This window comes from Myotis myotis, unplaced genomic scaffold (assembly GCF_014108235.1).
Source record: "Myotis myotis isolate mMyoMyo1 unplaced genomic scaffold, mMyoMyo1.p scaffold_m19_p_14, whole genome shotgun sequence".
Lineage (NCBI taxonomy): Eukaryota > Metazoa > Chordata > Mammalia > Chiroptera > Vespertilionidae > Myotis > Myotis myotis.
Genome location: NW_023416318.1, coordinates 35,736,933 through 35,750,404, shown reverse-complemented (window position 1 = coordinate 35,750,404; position 13,472 = coordinate 35,736,933). Strand labels below are relative to the sequence as shown.

At 39.0% G+C, this 13,472-nt stretch overlaps 1 protein-coding gene across 10 annotated transcripts in view; it reads right to left on the bottom strand.

Moving 5' to 3' along the window:
- The window catches only part of MAP4K3 (mitogen-activated protein kinase kinase kinase kinase 3), a 115,814-nt gene that overhangs the window by 58,527 nt on the left and 43,815 nt on the right, over positions 1-13,472 (bottom strand). For all 10 annotated transcript variants that reach the window (XR_004971870.1, XM_036334775.1, XM_036334774.1 and 7 more), the window contains 2 exons: positions 10,759-10,816; positions 3,325-3,415 (listed from right to left, as the gene is read on the bottom strand). Coding sequence is in view for 9 of the 10 variants with exons in the window: in XM_036334775.1 (XP_036190668.1) it covers positions 3,325-3,415; positions 10,759-10,816 (149 nt within the window). In the remaining variant the exon portion in view is untranslated. The remainder of the gene's footprint in view (positions 1-3,324; positions 3,416-10,758; positions 10,817-13,472) is intronic.

The following is a 13,472-nucleotide window of genomic DNA, read 5'->3' as shown; positions in this document are numbered from 1 at the left end:
AGATTTTAATTCTTAAAATATACCAATTGTAGGATATAAAGATGTCATAAAGATGACCCATCCAGATGAGAGAAAATGTCCCTTTAGTTAAAAACTTCTCTCCCCCAGTTTACCCATCTACCCCATGACAGTATTATAAAAGTTCAATGCTAATTAGAAGGCTCATGCCAAAGTTATATGAAAGATTCATTACAGAATGGCAATACATCTCTAATCACTTTTACAGCACTCTCATCAACAAAACAGATAAAATGTAAACTTAATATCCTTATATCTAAACTCAACAAAGATCTTTCCAAAATAATATGTTAAATTTTATCACTCACTTATCTTTAGATAACATTTCTCTCTCACACTTACATTGTAAGACAGCATAATCATATAGACATAGGAGAAATCATTTGCAAAGATTTAATAGATTATTCCTTTGTTCATTCCTCCATTATTTCATCACAAAATGTATGAGGAAATGCATTATTCTTAGGGCAAAGATGGAATAGAAAGTCTCTGAACTCAGCAAGCTAAGTTTAATGCAGAAGAAAGACTCTGCCTTAATAATACGTCTGTCTCTCTCATCAATGCACTCACAATGCACAGAAGAATATCTGGCAAATGAATTTGTTTCATACGTGAACAAATGAGTGGCTGAAAGAATAAACAGATTAGAAAAAGGGTCAGCAAAATATGGCCAGTGGACCAAATCTAGCCTGCTGCCTGATTTTATATAGTCCAGGAACTAAAAATGTTTTTTTTATTTTTAAATGGTTGGGAGCACTAGGGGGGAACTTTCTAAACCTTCTCCCAATTGAATCTAGGTAGGTCATTCTGTCAGAAACAGTAACAGTACAACAAAATGTTTGATGTGGTGATTTTAATATATTGAAAGCAATCAATTATTTATCTCATGAACTTAACTGATTTTAAGAGTTTTTTGTTTGTGCTAATATAGTAACTACCTGTACTGGGTTTGTTCCATAAAATACAAATTGATGCAGAAACTGTGTTCGGTTACTATTTGATCCACTGACTATAAAGTAATTGTAAATTGCCTGTTAAAGAACCCATTTAAAATGTGTAACAGTCATTGATCTGGGGGGCAGAACCTATCCCTATGTGAACTGAAGTCTCCATTTACCCATCTTTAACCTTAATGAAGGTGGGCAATCAAAGCTGTCCCAGAGGGCTTAGAATCAAGAAGAGCTGGTCCCCATGGCTTTTCACAAGCCAGAGAGAGGACAAGAATCGCCCAGCGTTTTCTACGTGCTGTGCCTACATCTGAAGGGTTAAAGTGTTTTGTGCATGGATCATGAGAATGGGAGCTACAAGAAGTTATATCCTTATACATCCTATAATATATCAGAACAAAACTGAATAGTTTTTTAAATACATAAGAAAACATTCACTGATGCCTCCTTTGGAAGGAACCTTATAAACCAGGTCACAGTATTGAACTCGGTTGCATATAGAAATGAATGGAAAAATGAGATTTGACCCCGAGGTCATCCCCTCTGGAATATGACCTGGGGAACCTGGCCTGGTCCTGCTAAACCAAAATAAGGTGGCAAATTCAGTCTTTCCAAATTCATTCAAAGACCTAGAAAAAGAAGAAGTCAATGAAATAATTATAGTTCCTAGTTCTTTGGACAAAATGAAGGAAACAAATGATGCAATACTCTGAGGCTAAAAGCACAACAGAAAAGAGTTTCTAATCTACACTAATAAAAGAGAAAAATGGTAATTGGCGTACAACGCTACCTTTTTCATTGGCTAATCAGGGCTATATGCAAATTAACTGCCAACTAAGATGGCAGTTAACTGCCAACAAAGATAGCAGCTAATTTGCATATGTAGGCACAATGCAGGGAGGCGAAAGGGAAAGCAGGAAGAAGCCCCCCGCCACTGACAGTGATCGGAAACCCAGGGGGGAGCTAAGAGCTGGGGGGCAGGGCAAAGGCGGCCCCAGGGCCGCCTTTGCCCTGCCCCCCAGCCATGATCGGAGAATCAGGTGCCTTTGCCACCCTGGCCAGTGATAGCAGGAAGTAGGGGTGGAGCCAGCACTGGGAGCTGGGCACGGTCGAAGCTGGCAGTCCCAGGAGCTAGGGGTCCCTTGCCTGGGCCTAAAGCGAAGCCCACAATCGTGGGGCCGCTGCAGCTGCGGGTCCCCGCTGCCCGGGCCGGACGCCTCAGCCAGAGGCGTTAGGCCTGGGCAGGGGCGGAGCCTGCAACCGCGGGGAGCTCGGGGTCCCCTGCCCAGGCCTGACACCTCTGCCGGAGGCCTCAGGGCTGGTCAAGGGGCCAATCCAGTGATTAGTGATCGGAGGGTGATGAGGGTCAACTCCTCTGGCCGAGGCATCAGGCCTGGGTGGGGTGCCGGGGGTCCCCTGCCTAGGCCTGATGCCTGGGCCAGAGGCATCAGGCCTGGATGGGGAGCGGAGCCGGGGATTGGGGGGATATGATGGTCCCCTTGCCCAGGCCTGAAGCCTGGGTCAGAGGCGTCAGGCTTGGGCGGGGGGTGGAGCAAGCGATCAGAGGGAGATGGGGGTCCCCTGCCCAGGCATGATTCCTGGGCCAGAGGCCTCAGGCCTGGGCGGGGGCCAGAGCCAGTGATCGGGGGGAGATGGGGGTCCCCTGTCCAAGCCTGACACCTCTGGCAGAGGCGTCAGGCCTGGGCAAGGGGCCGATCAGGCGATCGGAGGGTGATGGGGGTCTACGCCTCTGGCTGAGGCATCAAGCCTGGGCAAGGGGCAGAGCCAGCAATCGGAGGGATCTGGGGGTCCCCTGCCCAGGCCTGATGCCTGGGCCAGAGGCATCAGGCCTGGGCAAGGGGCCGATCCTGCAATTGGAGGGTGATGAGGGTCAACGCCTGAGGGCTCCCAGTATGTGAGAGGGGGCAGGCTGGGCTGAGGGACACTCCCCCCCCCCCCCCAGTGCACGAATTTCGTGCACCGGGCCCCTAGTAAAAATATAACAGGAAGAAGTGATCCTGACTTTCTAAATTCACCCAAGTCTAGAAGAAAGGGCAACAGGATGGCGTATTTAGAGCTCTATTCTACTACAGGGAGACTAACCATAAAAGTAATTTTTTTTCTGTCAGCTTCCTCACTGACACCACATCCAGAATTCCCAAGAGTATAACAGACAACTGCAGACTCTCATATTAGTTACAGAATTAGCATAAACAGATCGTAAGTAAAAATTCCATTCATATAATCCTATCTTCAAAGCATGAAAAAAAGTACAAAACATGGACTAGAGCTAACTTTATTTTGTTAAATGTATTAGGTGCTGGAATCATGATTGCTTTTCAAAAAGGAGACAATGTACCTGAGATAGCTTCCAAAATAAGCAACAATATTTGGGTGTTTACAGTCTTTCATCATAATAATTTCTTGCTGCACAACTGCAAAGTCTTCACCTAGAATTAAAAAAAAAAAGCATGTTGGATATTTAATAGGTTAAATAAGTTTAAAAATGTTCATTTATTTCAAAACATAATTAATGTTATTGATAATACTTTTAATGACAATTTCAGTCTTTGACAGAAAGTAAAATACAGTGACTAAAAGCACATACTCTGGTCCCAGACTTTCTGGATTCAAATCCCAACTCTGTCCTTTACTAAGCTGTGTGAATTTGGATAAGTTATTTGACCTCCCTGTGCCAATTTCTTCCTCTGTAAATGGGGATAAAAATAATTGCCTGTTGTGGGCCATCTGGTAACCCAGTACTGCTAGAGTATAGGCCTCTTGGCCCACAAAGAACCTGTGGAGATACATTCAACACTCTCAGTGTATTAGGGTTCCTGCCCTAACTTCAAAAAGGATTAATTCTTTGTGCTAAAATTACACTGTTATTTGGTAAAAAGGAAAAAGTAATGTCTGTTTTCTAGTGAATTATCTGATGATTATTTCTAAGGCATAATAGTAATAACAGCAAATGCTTATATAGCGCTTACTGATAATTCGCTAACCCTAACACAGGAACCCCAATACCCCGAGAGTGTCAAATGTACCTCCACAGGCTCTTGTGGGGCCAAGAGGCCTACACTCCAGCAGTATTGAGTTGTCAGGTGGCCCACAAACACAGGCTTAGCCTGTATTCCAAAGCCTTGTTCCAACTGGGCTGAGCCTGGTCAGACTATTAGCAAATAATCTCTCTTCTCCTACTCCCTCCTGCCCAAATTCTTCAAAATAAGATCTGGCAATGCTATAGCAGGGTCACATGCCGTGGCTCCTGAATGAACACTTGTCAGAGAGAGAAAAAGAACTGCAGTGAATGCAAATGTGGTGAGCCAGAGACCATGCAAAAAGAGAACAAATAGAGGTGCTTACATTTAAATCAAAGTAGCTTTGTATCACTGTTCCAGTTTTTAAAGTATTACATGCTTGAAGAGCCTGATTAGGTGTATATTAGGCAAAGTAAAAAACAGAAGTCTTCCAAAGTATCCCTCAAATCGTAAGTATGAGGTTGTGAGGGCAAGCCATGACATTTCTGGCCTTGGTCTTTTCCTATTGCAAATGTACCAGGGTACTGAAGTAGCCCAACCATGAACCACTGGACCCAATATCAACCCACCTCACTGCCCCGTTACAAGGAAAATAGCAACGGAGAACAGACTGTATGTCAGGGTCTTAATTTCTGCAATGAAGAGGACACAAAATCGAAGACTTCCAAAGGGAGAATAGGAAATTTTTATGCCTCCAAAATTTCAGAAGAAAATTACTGGACTGAAATCCTCTTCTGAGTTCAATTCCCACCATGAAGAATCCCAGATTTTTAGTACATTAAAAGAAATCCAAGTTAAAAATAATAAAGTCCAAATGAGACTAATACCAGTTTTCAGGACTATATTAAATTTTTTGAAAATTCTAAATTTTGCTTTCTCACCTGCCTCTTAACTATATTTTCCCCCAATCTTGTGAAAGAGTTACATGAGATCCAAGTTGACCTAGTCAGAGTGAACTCTAGGACTTTAGTTTGATGGTCAGATAACAGTTCTCTTTCCAGGGGTAGCCCTGAAAGTTCAGCAGTCAGCGCACAACCTCAAAGGGAACCAGCTTTAGAATAAAGTTGATCTGCAGAAAACACTGAAGAGAAACAGGAAGGAGGAGGAAAGCATATGATGATGTAATTGTGCTACCTCAGCTGCCTCTAGATATACCTGTATCTATATATATAAAAGCCTAAGCGACCAAACAACCAAACGACCAGTCAACCGGTCGCTATGACACGCACTGACCACCAGGGGGCAGACGCACAATGCAGGAGCTGCCCCCTGGTGGTCAGTGCGCTCCCACAGCCAACCTCCCGTGGCCAGCCAACCTCCTGCGGTCCCTTCCCCGGGCCGGCTGGCCCCGATAGGGCCGGATGGCCAACCTCCCTCCCCGCCCTTTCCCCTCGCCCCCCACCAATCTCCCACGGCCCTGATCACCGGCCAGGCTGAGGGACCCCATGCACGAGTTTGTGCACTGGGCCTCTAGTATAACCAATAAATTCCCTGCATTCTTGAAGCCACCCTGAGTTGTGGTTTCTGTTAGAACTGTAAGCATCACAACTTCTAAGGTGATCTCTGCACATATCCCTGCCCTAATGACACTGCAAATGTGCCTGCATGTCTATGTCCTCACTAGAACATTAGGTCCTCTAGGACAGGATTATGCATGCCTTAATCATCTTTGTATCTCTAGCACCTAATATGTGATTAATAAAACTGTTGCCTGAGTGAATCTACCATACCTCATTATTCTTCTCCATGATGACTCTAAATCAGATATGTTTGCATCTAGTTTAATTTCATCCAGTTATGCAATTAGTTGCTTATGTACTACTCTTGAACTTTCTACTGTACCCTCTGAGTGGCTTTAAGCCTTCAACTACTTCTTTCCCATTAAATGTTGTTGATCCAAAGTACATTATCTTTTCCCTATTAAGTCATTTCCATGTGATTACAAGAATGGCAAAATTAAATTCAACATATTTATGGATGGAAAGAATCCAAAGAAATAATATAGAACTCAGTTTTTAAAGGTAACTGGTAAAAATAGATTTGGGTAGGAATAAAGAAAGCAGAGTTTAATACATTAATAATACAAAGGAGCCTAATGGTGGATTTAAAGAACTTTCTTCAAAGCTCAAGTGAAGGGATTTCAAAGAACAGATTAACAAGCTCCCTCCCCAATTCTAGAATACTTTATAGGATACTGTAGAACAGAATGATTAGACTACATAATCTAAAAATTATTCCCAATTCTGAGATTGTTTTTAGACATTAAAGTGAAGAATGCATCTTCCAGAAGATGGCAAAAACCCCCAAAAAATCCTAATTGAGAAAAACAGGCAAGCCTACCTATAGAGCAGATAATGAATAAACCAAGTAAACAGAGAGAAAAATACAAACTAATACATGCAAAATCCTTAAACATGACATTATTAAGCATTCAATAAATGTTAACTGTGTGTAGTAGAGCGAATAATGACCCCAAAGGTATTTAGTTCCCAATCCCTGACACCTGTGAATGCTACTTTATGGCTAAAGGAGTTTTGCAGATGTGATTAAATTAAGGATCTTGGGATGGGGGATTATCCTGACTTGTGTATTTATATTCATAAAGCTAAATCACTTAACAGACACAAAGGGTTGGGAATGAGGAAGAAACTGCAGATATACTCAAAAGTCCTTTGTTATTTGTTTATTTTTGAGCATTATTATCTTTAAATGTGTAAATTCTAATTTATCCAGTATAGTCAGCCTCAAGCCCATAATATGGCTCTAATATATGTATTTTTTATTTTATTTATTTTTATGTTTTGGATCAAATATATTAAAGTGTAGCTAAGCAATCCCATGATCAACCATGCAAGTAACGATCATAAATGATGTAACACCAACTTTCCTTGTGATGGCAATAAACACAGAAGAGCACTGCATAAACAACTGCTGGTGAGGGAGCTACTGAAGCGCTCCAGGGGGACAGGAAGAGGAGTCAGATACATCATTACCCTGGTGTCTTGCCACTCTAAGATGAAAATAAAGGGGAGAGAGCCCCTCTCCTGCCTCTCAGGACACAAAAAACCAACGTGAAAAGAAGATTTTCAAAGAAGGAAAGAAGATTTATAAAATATAGTTTTGGAGATCCATGAAAAAACTGTAAAATGAGGTCTTACTGGTGTCTCTTCACACTTTAAAAATTTTGCCCTACAATTTAATAAATGCTGCTCTGATGGAAATAAAATATAATACCCTATTTTCTCACTATGAATTTCCTGCTGGTCAATCTCGGTACATTTAAACGAAGCAGCCTTTCAGTAGGGTTAGAGCAAAGCAGTCCAGTCCTCAGAGACTCTACTTCAGGACTAGACTGCACAAAGCGAAGCCAAGGTCCTCTTCCTCAGAAGCTGAGCAGTTAAGATAGATGTAGGTGTTTTCATTGTGTTTGAAAAGGAATGAGTTTCTCTGACAAGCTTCTACTTAATTAATCAGTTATCTGTTTTTATATTCTACTTTACTAACTAATACTGCAAATGGGTAATAATAAGCAATTTAATCATCAAATTTTTTTTTTAGGATAAAAAAACTAAAGAACAATGGGCCACGATCAGAGGAATCAGATCCAAAAGAAGATGTGAGACTTTGGGCAAATTACAAACACTGTGCCTACTTTTCTGCAATATGACATGTGAGTGTTAGGTCTAAGAGAATGTTCAAAATAGCTCCCAGCCACCAGTATTTTCTATGACAAAAGTTTTGAAAGCTGTGAAACATCTGACAACCATCTAGATAGTTGAACTAAAAAGTTCCTTAGGACTCTACAATTCCGACTTTAAAACGTAAGAAAAAAAAAGATTGAAGAGATTCATAATGTAGAGAATTGTAATACCTTGTAAGAACCTGAAAGTGAAGCCTGAGAGGATACATATGTGTGTTCTCTTCTATGAGCAAGTTCTCTCTATCTTTAGTTTTCCCTTAAAGTAAGTCTGAAGAGTTGGCAGGGTGCTAGGCCAAACAGCTTGAAGACCACAAGAACAAACCTGTAATCTGATAAAATCAGGTTCACTGACCCAATGCAATGAGAAAAACCACACACCAGAGAAACCTTGGGCCATCTCACACAACAGAAGATAAGAGTTATACTAGTAAGATTCTGGGAAGAGTGGGGTTTAGGTGACATTTAAACGAAGCAGCCTTTTAGTAGGGTTAGGGCAAAGCAGAGTCTAGTCTTGGTCCTAAAGGAGTCCACTTCAGGACTAGACTGCCAAAAGTGAAGCCAAGGTCCTCTTTCCTCAGGATCTGAGAAGTTAAGATAGATGTAGGTGCCGTGTCCAGAAACCCCTTATCTGGAGCTGTGCATCTCGGCTGTAAATCAAGAGTGCCTCTCTATGTCAAAATGACAGATTCCCCAAGGAAGAGGGGGAAGTTTGATTCTTGCTGATATGATTACACACAGCCAAGTTTCTGGTAGTCGATGATTTTTTAGAACAAAGTTTCTCAGAGAGTAAGCAAGCCACAGTCACTCAAAGGCAGGATTTGTTCCGACACTTGCCAGCTGCACCATTCTTGGGAGAAATACTGTTTGTGAGACTTTATCTGTCTGTTACTCCAGACTGATAAATGGTGAGGCAGCTTTTCGCTCTCTCCATTAGTTACTTGAGATTACTGTCTCCATTGTACTCCAGAGTGTGAAGAACAGCTTGCCAATTAAACTGATTACATTATACTCTTCATAAAGAAGTTTATTTGCTGGTTTATCTTTTGGTTTGTTTATTATGCATCAATTTTGCCACAAAAGATGTCCAATTTGAGCAAATATACTGGTTTTGAAGAAACACTTGTGTCTTACCCCAAGAAATTCATTTAGTACTCATTAAATGGGAATAAAACTCACTTAGCTTGTTAAGCGGTGGCTCTACCTCTAAAGATTTTTCATATGCTAGTTCTAGGAAACTGTGTGTGTGTGTGTGTGTGTGTGTGTGTGTGTGTGTGTGTGTGTGTGTGAGTGTGTGCGCGCGCGCGCGCACACATGTGTATAATTAAACAAACATCCAGCTAAACCTACTAATACAGTTCCCACACCACTTCCAACTTCCGAGAGTGGTGAAAGAGTAGGCTATATTGCCAGGGTTCAAATCTCAGCTTGCCACTAATTAGGACAAGAAACTGAAACTTTCAGTGCTTTGTTTCCTTATTTTTTAAAAAGAGAATATAAGGATTAAATGAGTCAACAGATGTAAAGCACTTAGAACAGGGCCTGGCACAAAATAAGTTTGAATAAATGTTAGCTATTTATTAGCAAAACTGTCATGGTTTACACCAACCCATCTCTAAGATATCTTCTTAGTCTCACATCTTCATTAATTTGATTTAGCCAATAAATATTTACTGAGTGTCTACTAGGACACTTCCTGAGAAAGAAGGCACTAAACTGATTTGAAGGATGATGTATGTACAAACTACTTCTGATTAGCAGCTATTCCCATCAAGTAACTATTTATTAGTAACTAAAAATGAAGGCCCTGATTCAAATGCCAAATTTTTAATTTTTAATCCCAGATTTCACCAATTTCAATAATCCCAATAAATTTCTTATAATAAACTGAAGAGTAGCGGACTCAGAGAAAAGAAAAAACTATCTTGTGATGTTAGAATATAATTAAACTATATCAAATCTGTAAATAGGTATAACTGAAAAAGCATTTTTTTATTCATTATATTTCAGTGTAGTTTGATCATAGTCAACACATCCTTCAAATTCCATCTTAATGGCACTTCTAAAAAGTCTACCGATAACCTAAATCAGGGCTGAGCAAAGTACAGCAGCAGGTGGCTTGCTTTGCTGAGAATGGTTTTTCCATTTTAACAGGGAGAGAGGTAGGGCAGAGGAGAACTGTATACAGAGACCATAGGTGGTCCACAAAACCTAAAATATTTTATGATCTGGCCTTTTTACAAAAGAAGTTCCCCCCTTCAAAAATATTTTGAGTGGATTTATGTTATACTGAAGCTAAAACCTATTTTACCAATAAATTCATATTATCAGTTTGTAGTGGAAGAAGCCATCAGAAAGGCAGCATCGTTGCTCTCGAACTCAATTTTGACACTAACACAATTGCTTGCTTATAACAGAAAAGAAAAGGAGAAATGGGTTTTTTTAGAGTGGCTAAACAATAGTGTATAGTTAACTCAGAAAGCTATGGGCTTTGCGGGAGGTGGGAGGAATTCAGGGGTAGAATACAGTTGAAACTGACAAAAAACATGGAGTAGTCCTAGAGGCTTTACAATAAAGTTGGAAAGTAACTAAGACAAAATGTGAGAGCTAGGTCTATTGAGAAAAGTGAGACTCAGGAAGTGAAGTTACTTGCCCAAGTTCACAGACAAGGGAGTGGGACACAAAGAACTGGACTACAACCACCCAAATCTCAGTTCAACTCTTTCCACTGCACCACTGCCCCCTGACCGCAGGACACTGTTAACCGGGGAGCATACCACTGGCAATCTGAGACAAGTTTGCTCAACTGAGTTCAGAAGGAACAAAGTCTCTTCAGGAGTTTTCCCCTTCCCCCAATAATTAATTATTTTTTAGGAACAGGTTGAGCAAGATGTCTTCAGGTCTCAAAGAGGTGTAAGAAAGAGTAGATACCACTTCCATTTCCCAGAAAATACTGGGAACAATAAGAGAATGCTACCGAAATATCATTAAAATAAGCCTTAAAGACAGCTAGTTGCATACAGCAATAAGAAACATCAAATTTCAATTAATTTACCTGGTTCCAACTTTATTACTTTAATTGCTGCTAATTCACCAGTGTTAACATTCCGGGCCTAAAAAAAAGAAGAGAAGATAATTGTGAAAAAAGCTTTCATTAAAAATTTTATAAAATGTCATAAGCTGTTTATTTTCAATTACATAGAAATGTTTTTTAAAGCAATAACTGCAAAAGTGATTTACATTTACAAAACAAACACTATGTTCTTTACAATGAATTTCATTATTAATTTAAGCATAAATTTTACAATAATGGTCATAATAGCTAATATACACATAAGCCTTATGTGCCAGGCACTATTCTAAGTGTTTTTATATTAATTCATTTAATCCTCACAACAATCTTATGAAACAGGTACTCCTATTATTCCCGTGTTGCATATGTGAAAACGGAAGCACAGAGAAGTTAAAGAACTGGCCAAGGCCATTATAGCTGGTAAGTGACAGAGCTGGGATTCCGACTCAGGCAGTCCGATTCCAGAGTCTGAGCTTTAAAGCACTACACTCTATTGCATTCATTCAGCCTGGTTAAAATTTTGAATTTATTAACTATTTTTAAACTTGTTAATTTAAAAACCTTGGAATATGAAAAGCTAACATAATTATATAACCATGAAAACAGCCCCTGTGTATCTGTTTATACACACACCTGATGGCACAATCAAATCACTGCAGTTCAATACAAACCAAATATATTTTTATAAGCCACATATTAAAAATCACTTTAAAAATTACAGACAGAAACTGTCTTTTCAATTTGTATTAAATGGCAGTAATTATTTGTCAATTTAAAATGTTCTTTAATTGCATAATAACTTTAAACTATTATAACATATAATATTTGAACTATAAACTAAAACTTAATAAATTAATTTTCATATCAACCAATGAAGACCAATACATGTGATTCCCTGATCACAGAAAGATCCATTCATGTGACCAGAATTACTCTTAGTTGCAGCACTCATATTAATGAATTGGTGAAGATCAGTGAATCACTCACAAGGGATGATAAAAGCACCAACAGTGGAATGCTAAGAATACTGAGGCATTAAAAATATCAGCCAAGGATACAGAAAGGTAGCTGGATATGGGACACAGCCATTGCTGAAATGTGAAATTTAACCTTTTAACTCAAAAATAAAAACAAAGGTACTAAAAGATCTCCTTACACAAATTAAGAATGAAGTTGAAATAAAATTTGTAGGAAAATTTAATTCCTTAAATTCCCATAATTAATAAACACTTATGATGCCAACTTATGACAGGCAGTGCACAGCAGATATCAACTGTTATTTCAAAGTAAATTTAATTTCCACTAAATGAGATAGGCATTTCAAATAGATAGTGCTAGATAAGTATTTATTGCCTTCCTTAGACTGAGAAGATGAAGATACACACACACACACCCCAATAAAAAAGAAAATCAGAGTATCACTATGGAAACATTTTGTAAAGGGGGCAGAGCGTAACCCTAAAATATTCAGGTATATCACATCAATGTTAGTCATAAATCTTCTCAAATACTATCAAAACTACTTGCCTTTTCTCATACTTCGTTATCTTGTCTCTGTTAGGCTCCTCCCTGATATTAACACGCCGTCCTTCAACCCACATCTTTTTTAGCACGTATCCAAATAAAATAAGACAAGACACTACTCTCTCAAATTCTTAATTCTCCATTTAAAAATCCTGTCATGATTTTGTTTTGTTTATGAAAGAAAGTTCAGAATGAGAGTTATTTCATTATGAAATAGCTGAGAAAATGTGAACCAATAGAAAGCTAGGATTATTTTTATAGATGAAATTTTGTTCCCAACTGACCACAAGAGGGCACACTCTCTACTGACAACACAAGTTACACAAAGTGTGTTTGTCCAAAATGGCTGCTGTACACACTACATTCTTCTAAAAACATTTATTAATAGTTAACACCAGCACATATTTAACAACAACAAAAAACTATGACAGTTTATTAAAGCCAATATTTACTATAGGCCTGACTTTTGAATTTTTCAAAATTTAAATCAGTCCAGAATTTTCTAAAGGATAAAACTTATGGTTCTCTAGTCAATCAGAAAAAAAAACAGCTAAAATCTTTGCCTTCTGAAATGTTTTCCAATATGTAACTTATTTGACAGAAATAAGATCATTCACAAAAAGTAGGGAAGAATAATTTAAATGCTCAGAAAACAAATTTGGGCTTTTTATCAAAATCCGTATGCTTATTAATAAAAGGTCTTTAAAGCATATGAATCATCAAGAATCTTGCTCTACTGGCTAAAATAAATCATAGTTAGCTGTTTCTAAATTTACTATGGTCAAGTGACACACAGAGGTAAATTTCAAAATATTATCTCTAATACCCTGTAACTACAATTCTTTTTTTAATCACATAGAGCAGTGGTTCTCAACCTTCCTAATGCTGCGACCCTTAAATACAGTTCCTCATGTTGTGGTGACCCCCAACCATAAAATTATTTTCGTTGCTACTTCATAACTGTAATTTTGCGACTGTTATGAATCGTAATGTAAATATCTAATATGCAGGATGTATTTTCATTGTTACAAATTGAACATAATTAAAGCATAGTGGTTAATCACAAAAACAATATGTAATTATATATGTGTTTTCTGATGGTCTTAGGCGACCCCTGTGAAAGGGTCGTTCGACCCCCAAAGGGGTCTCGACCCACAGGTTGAGAACCACTG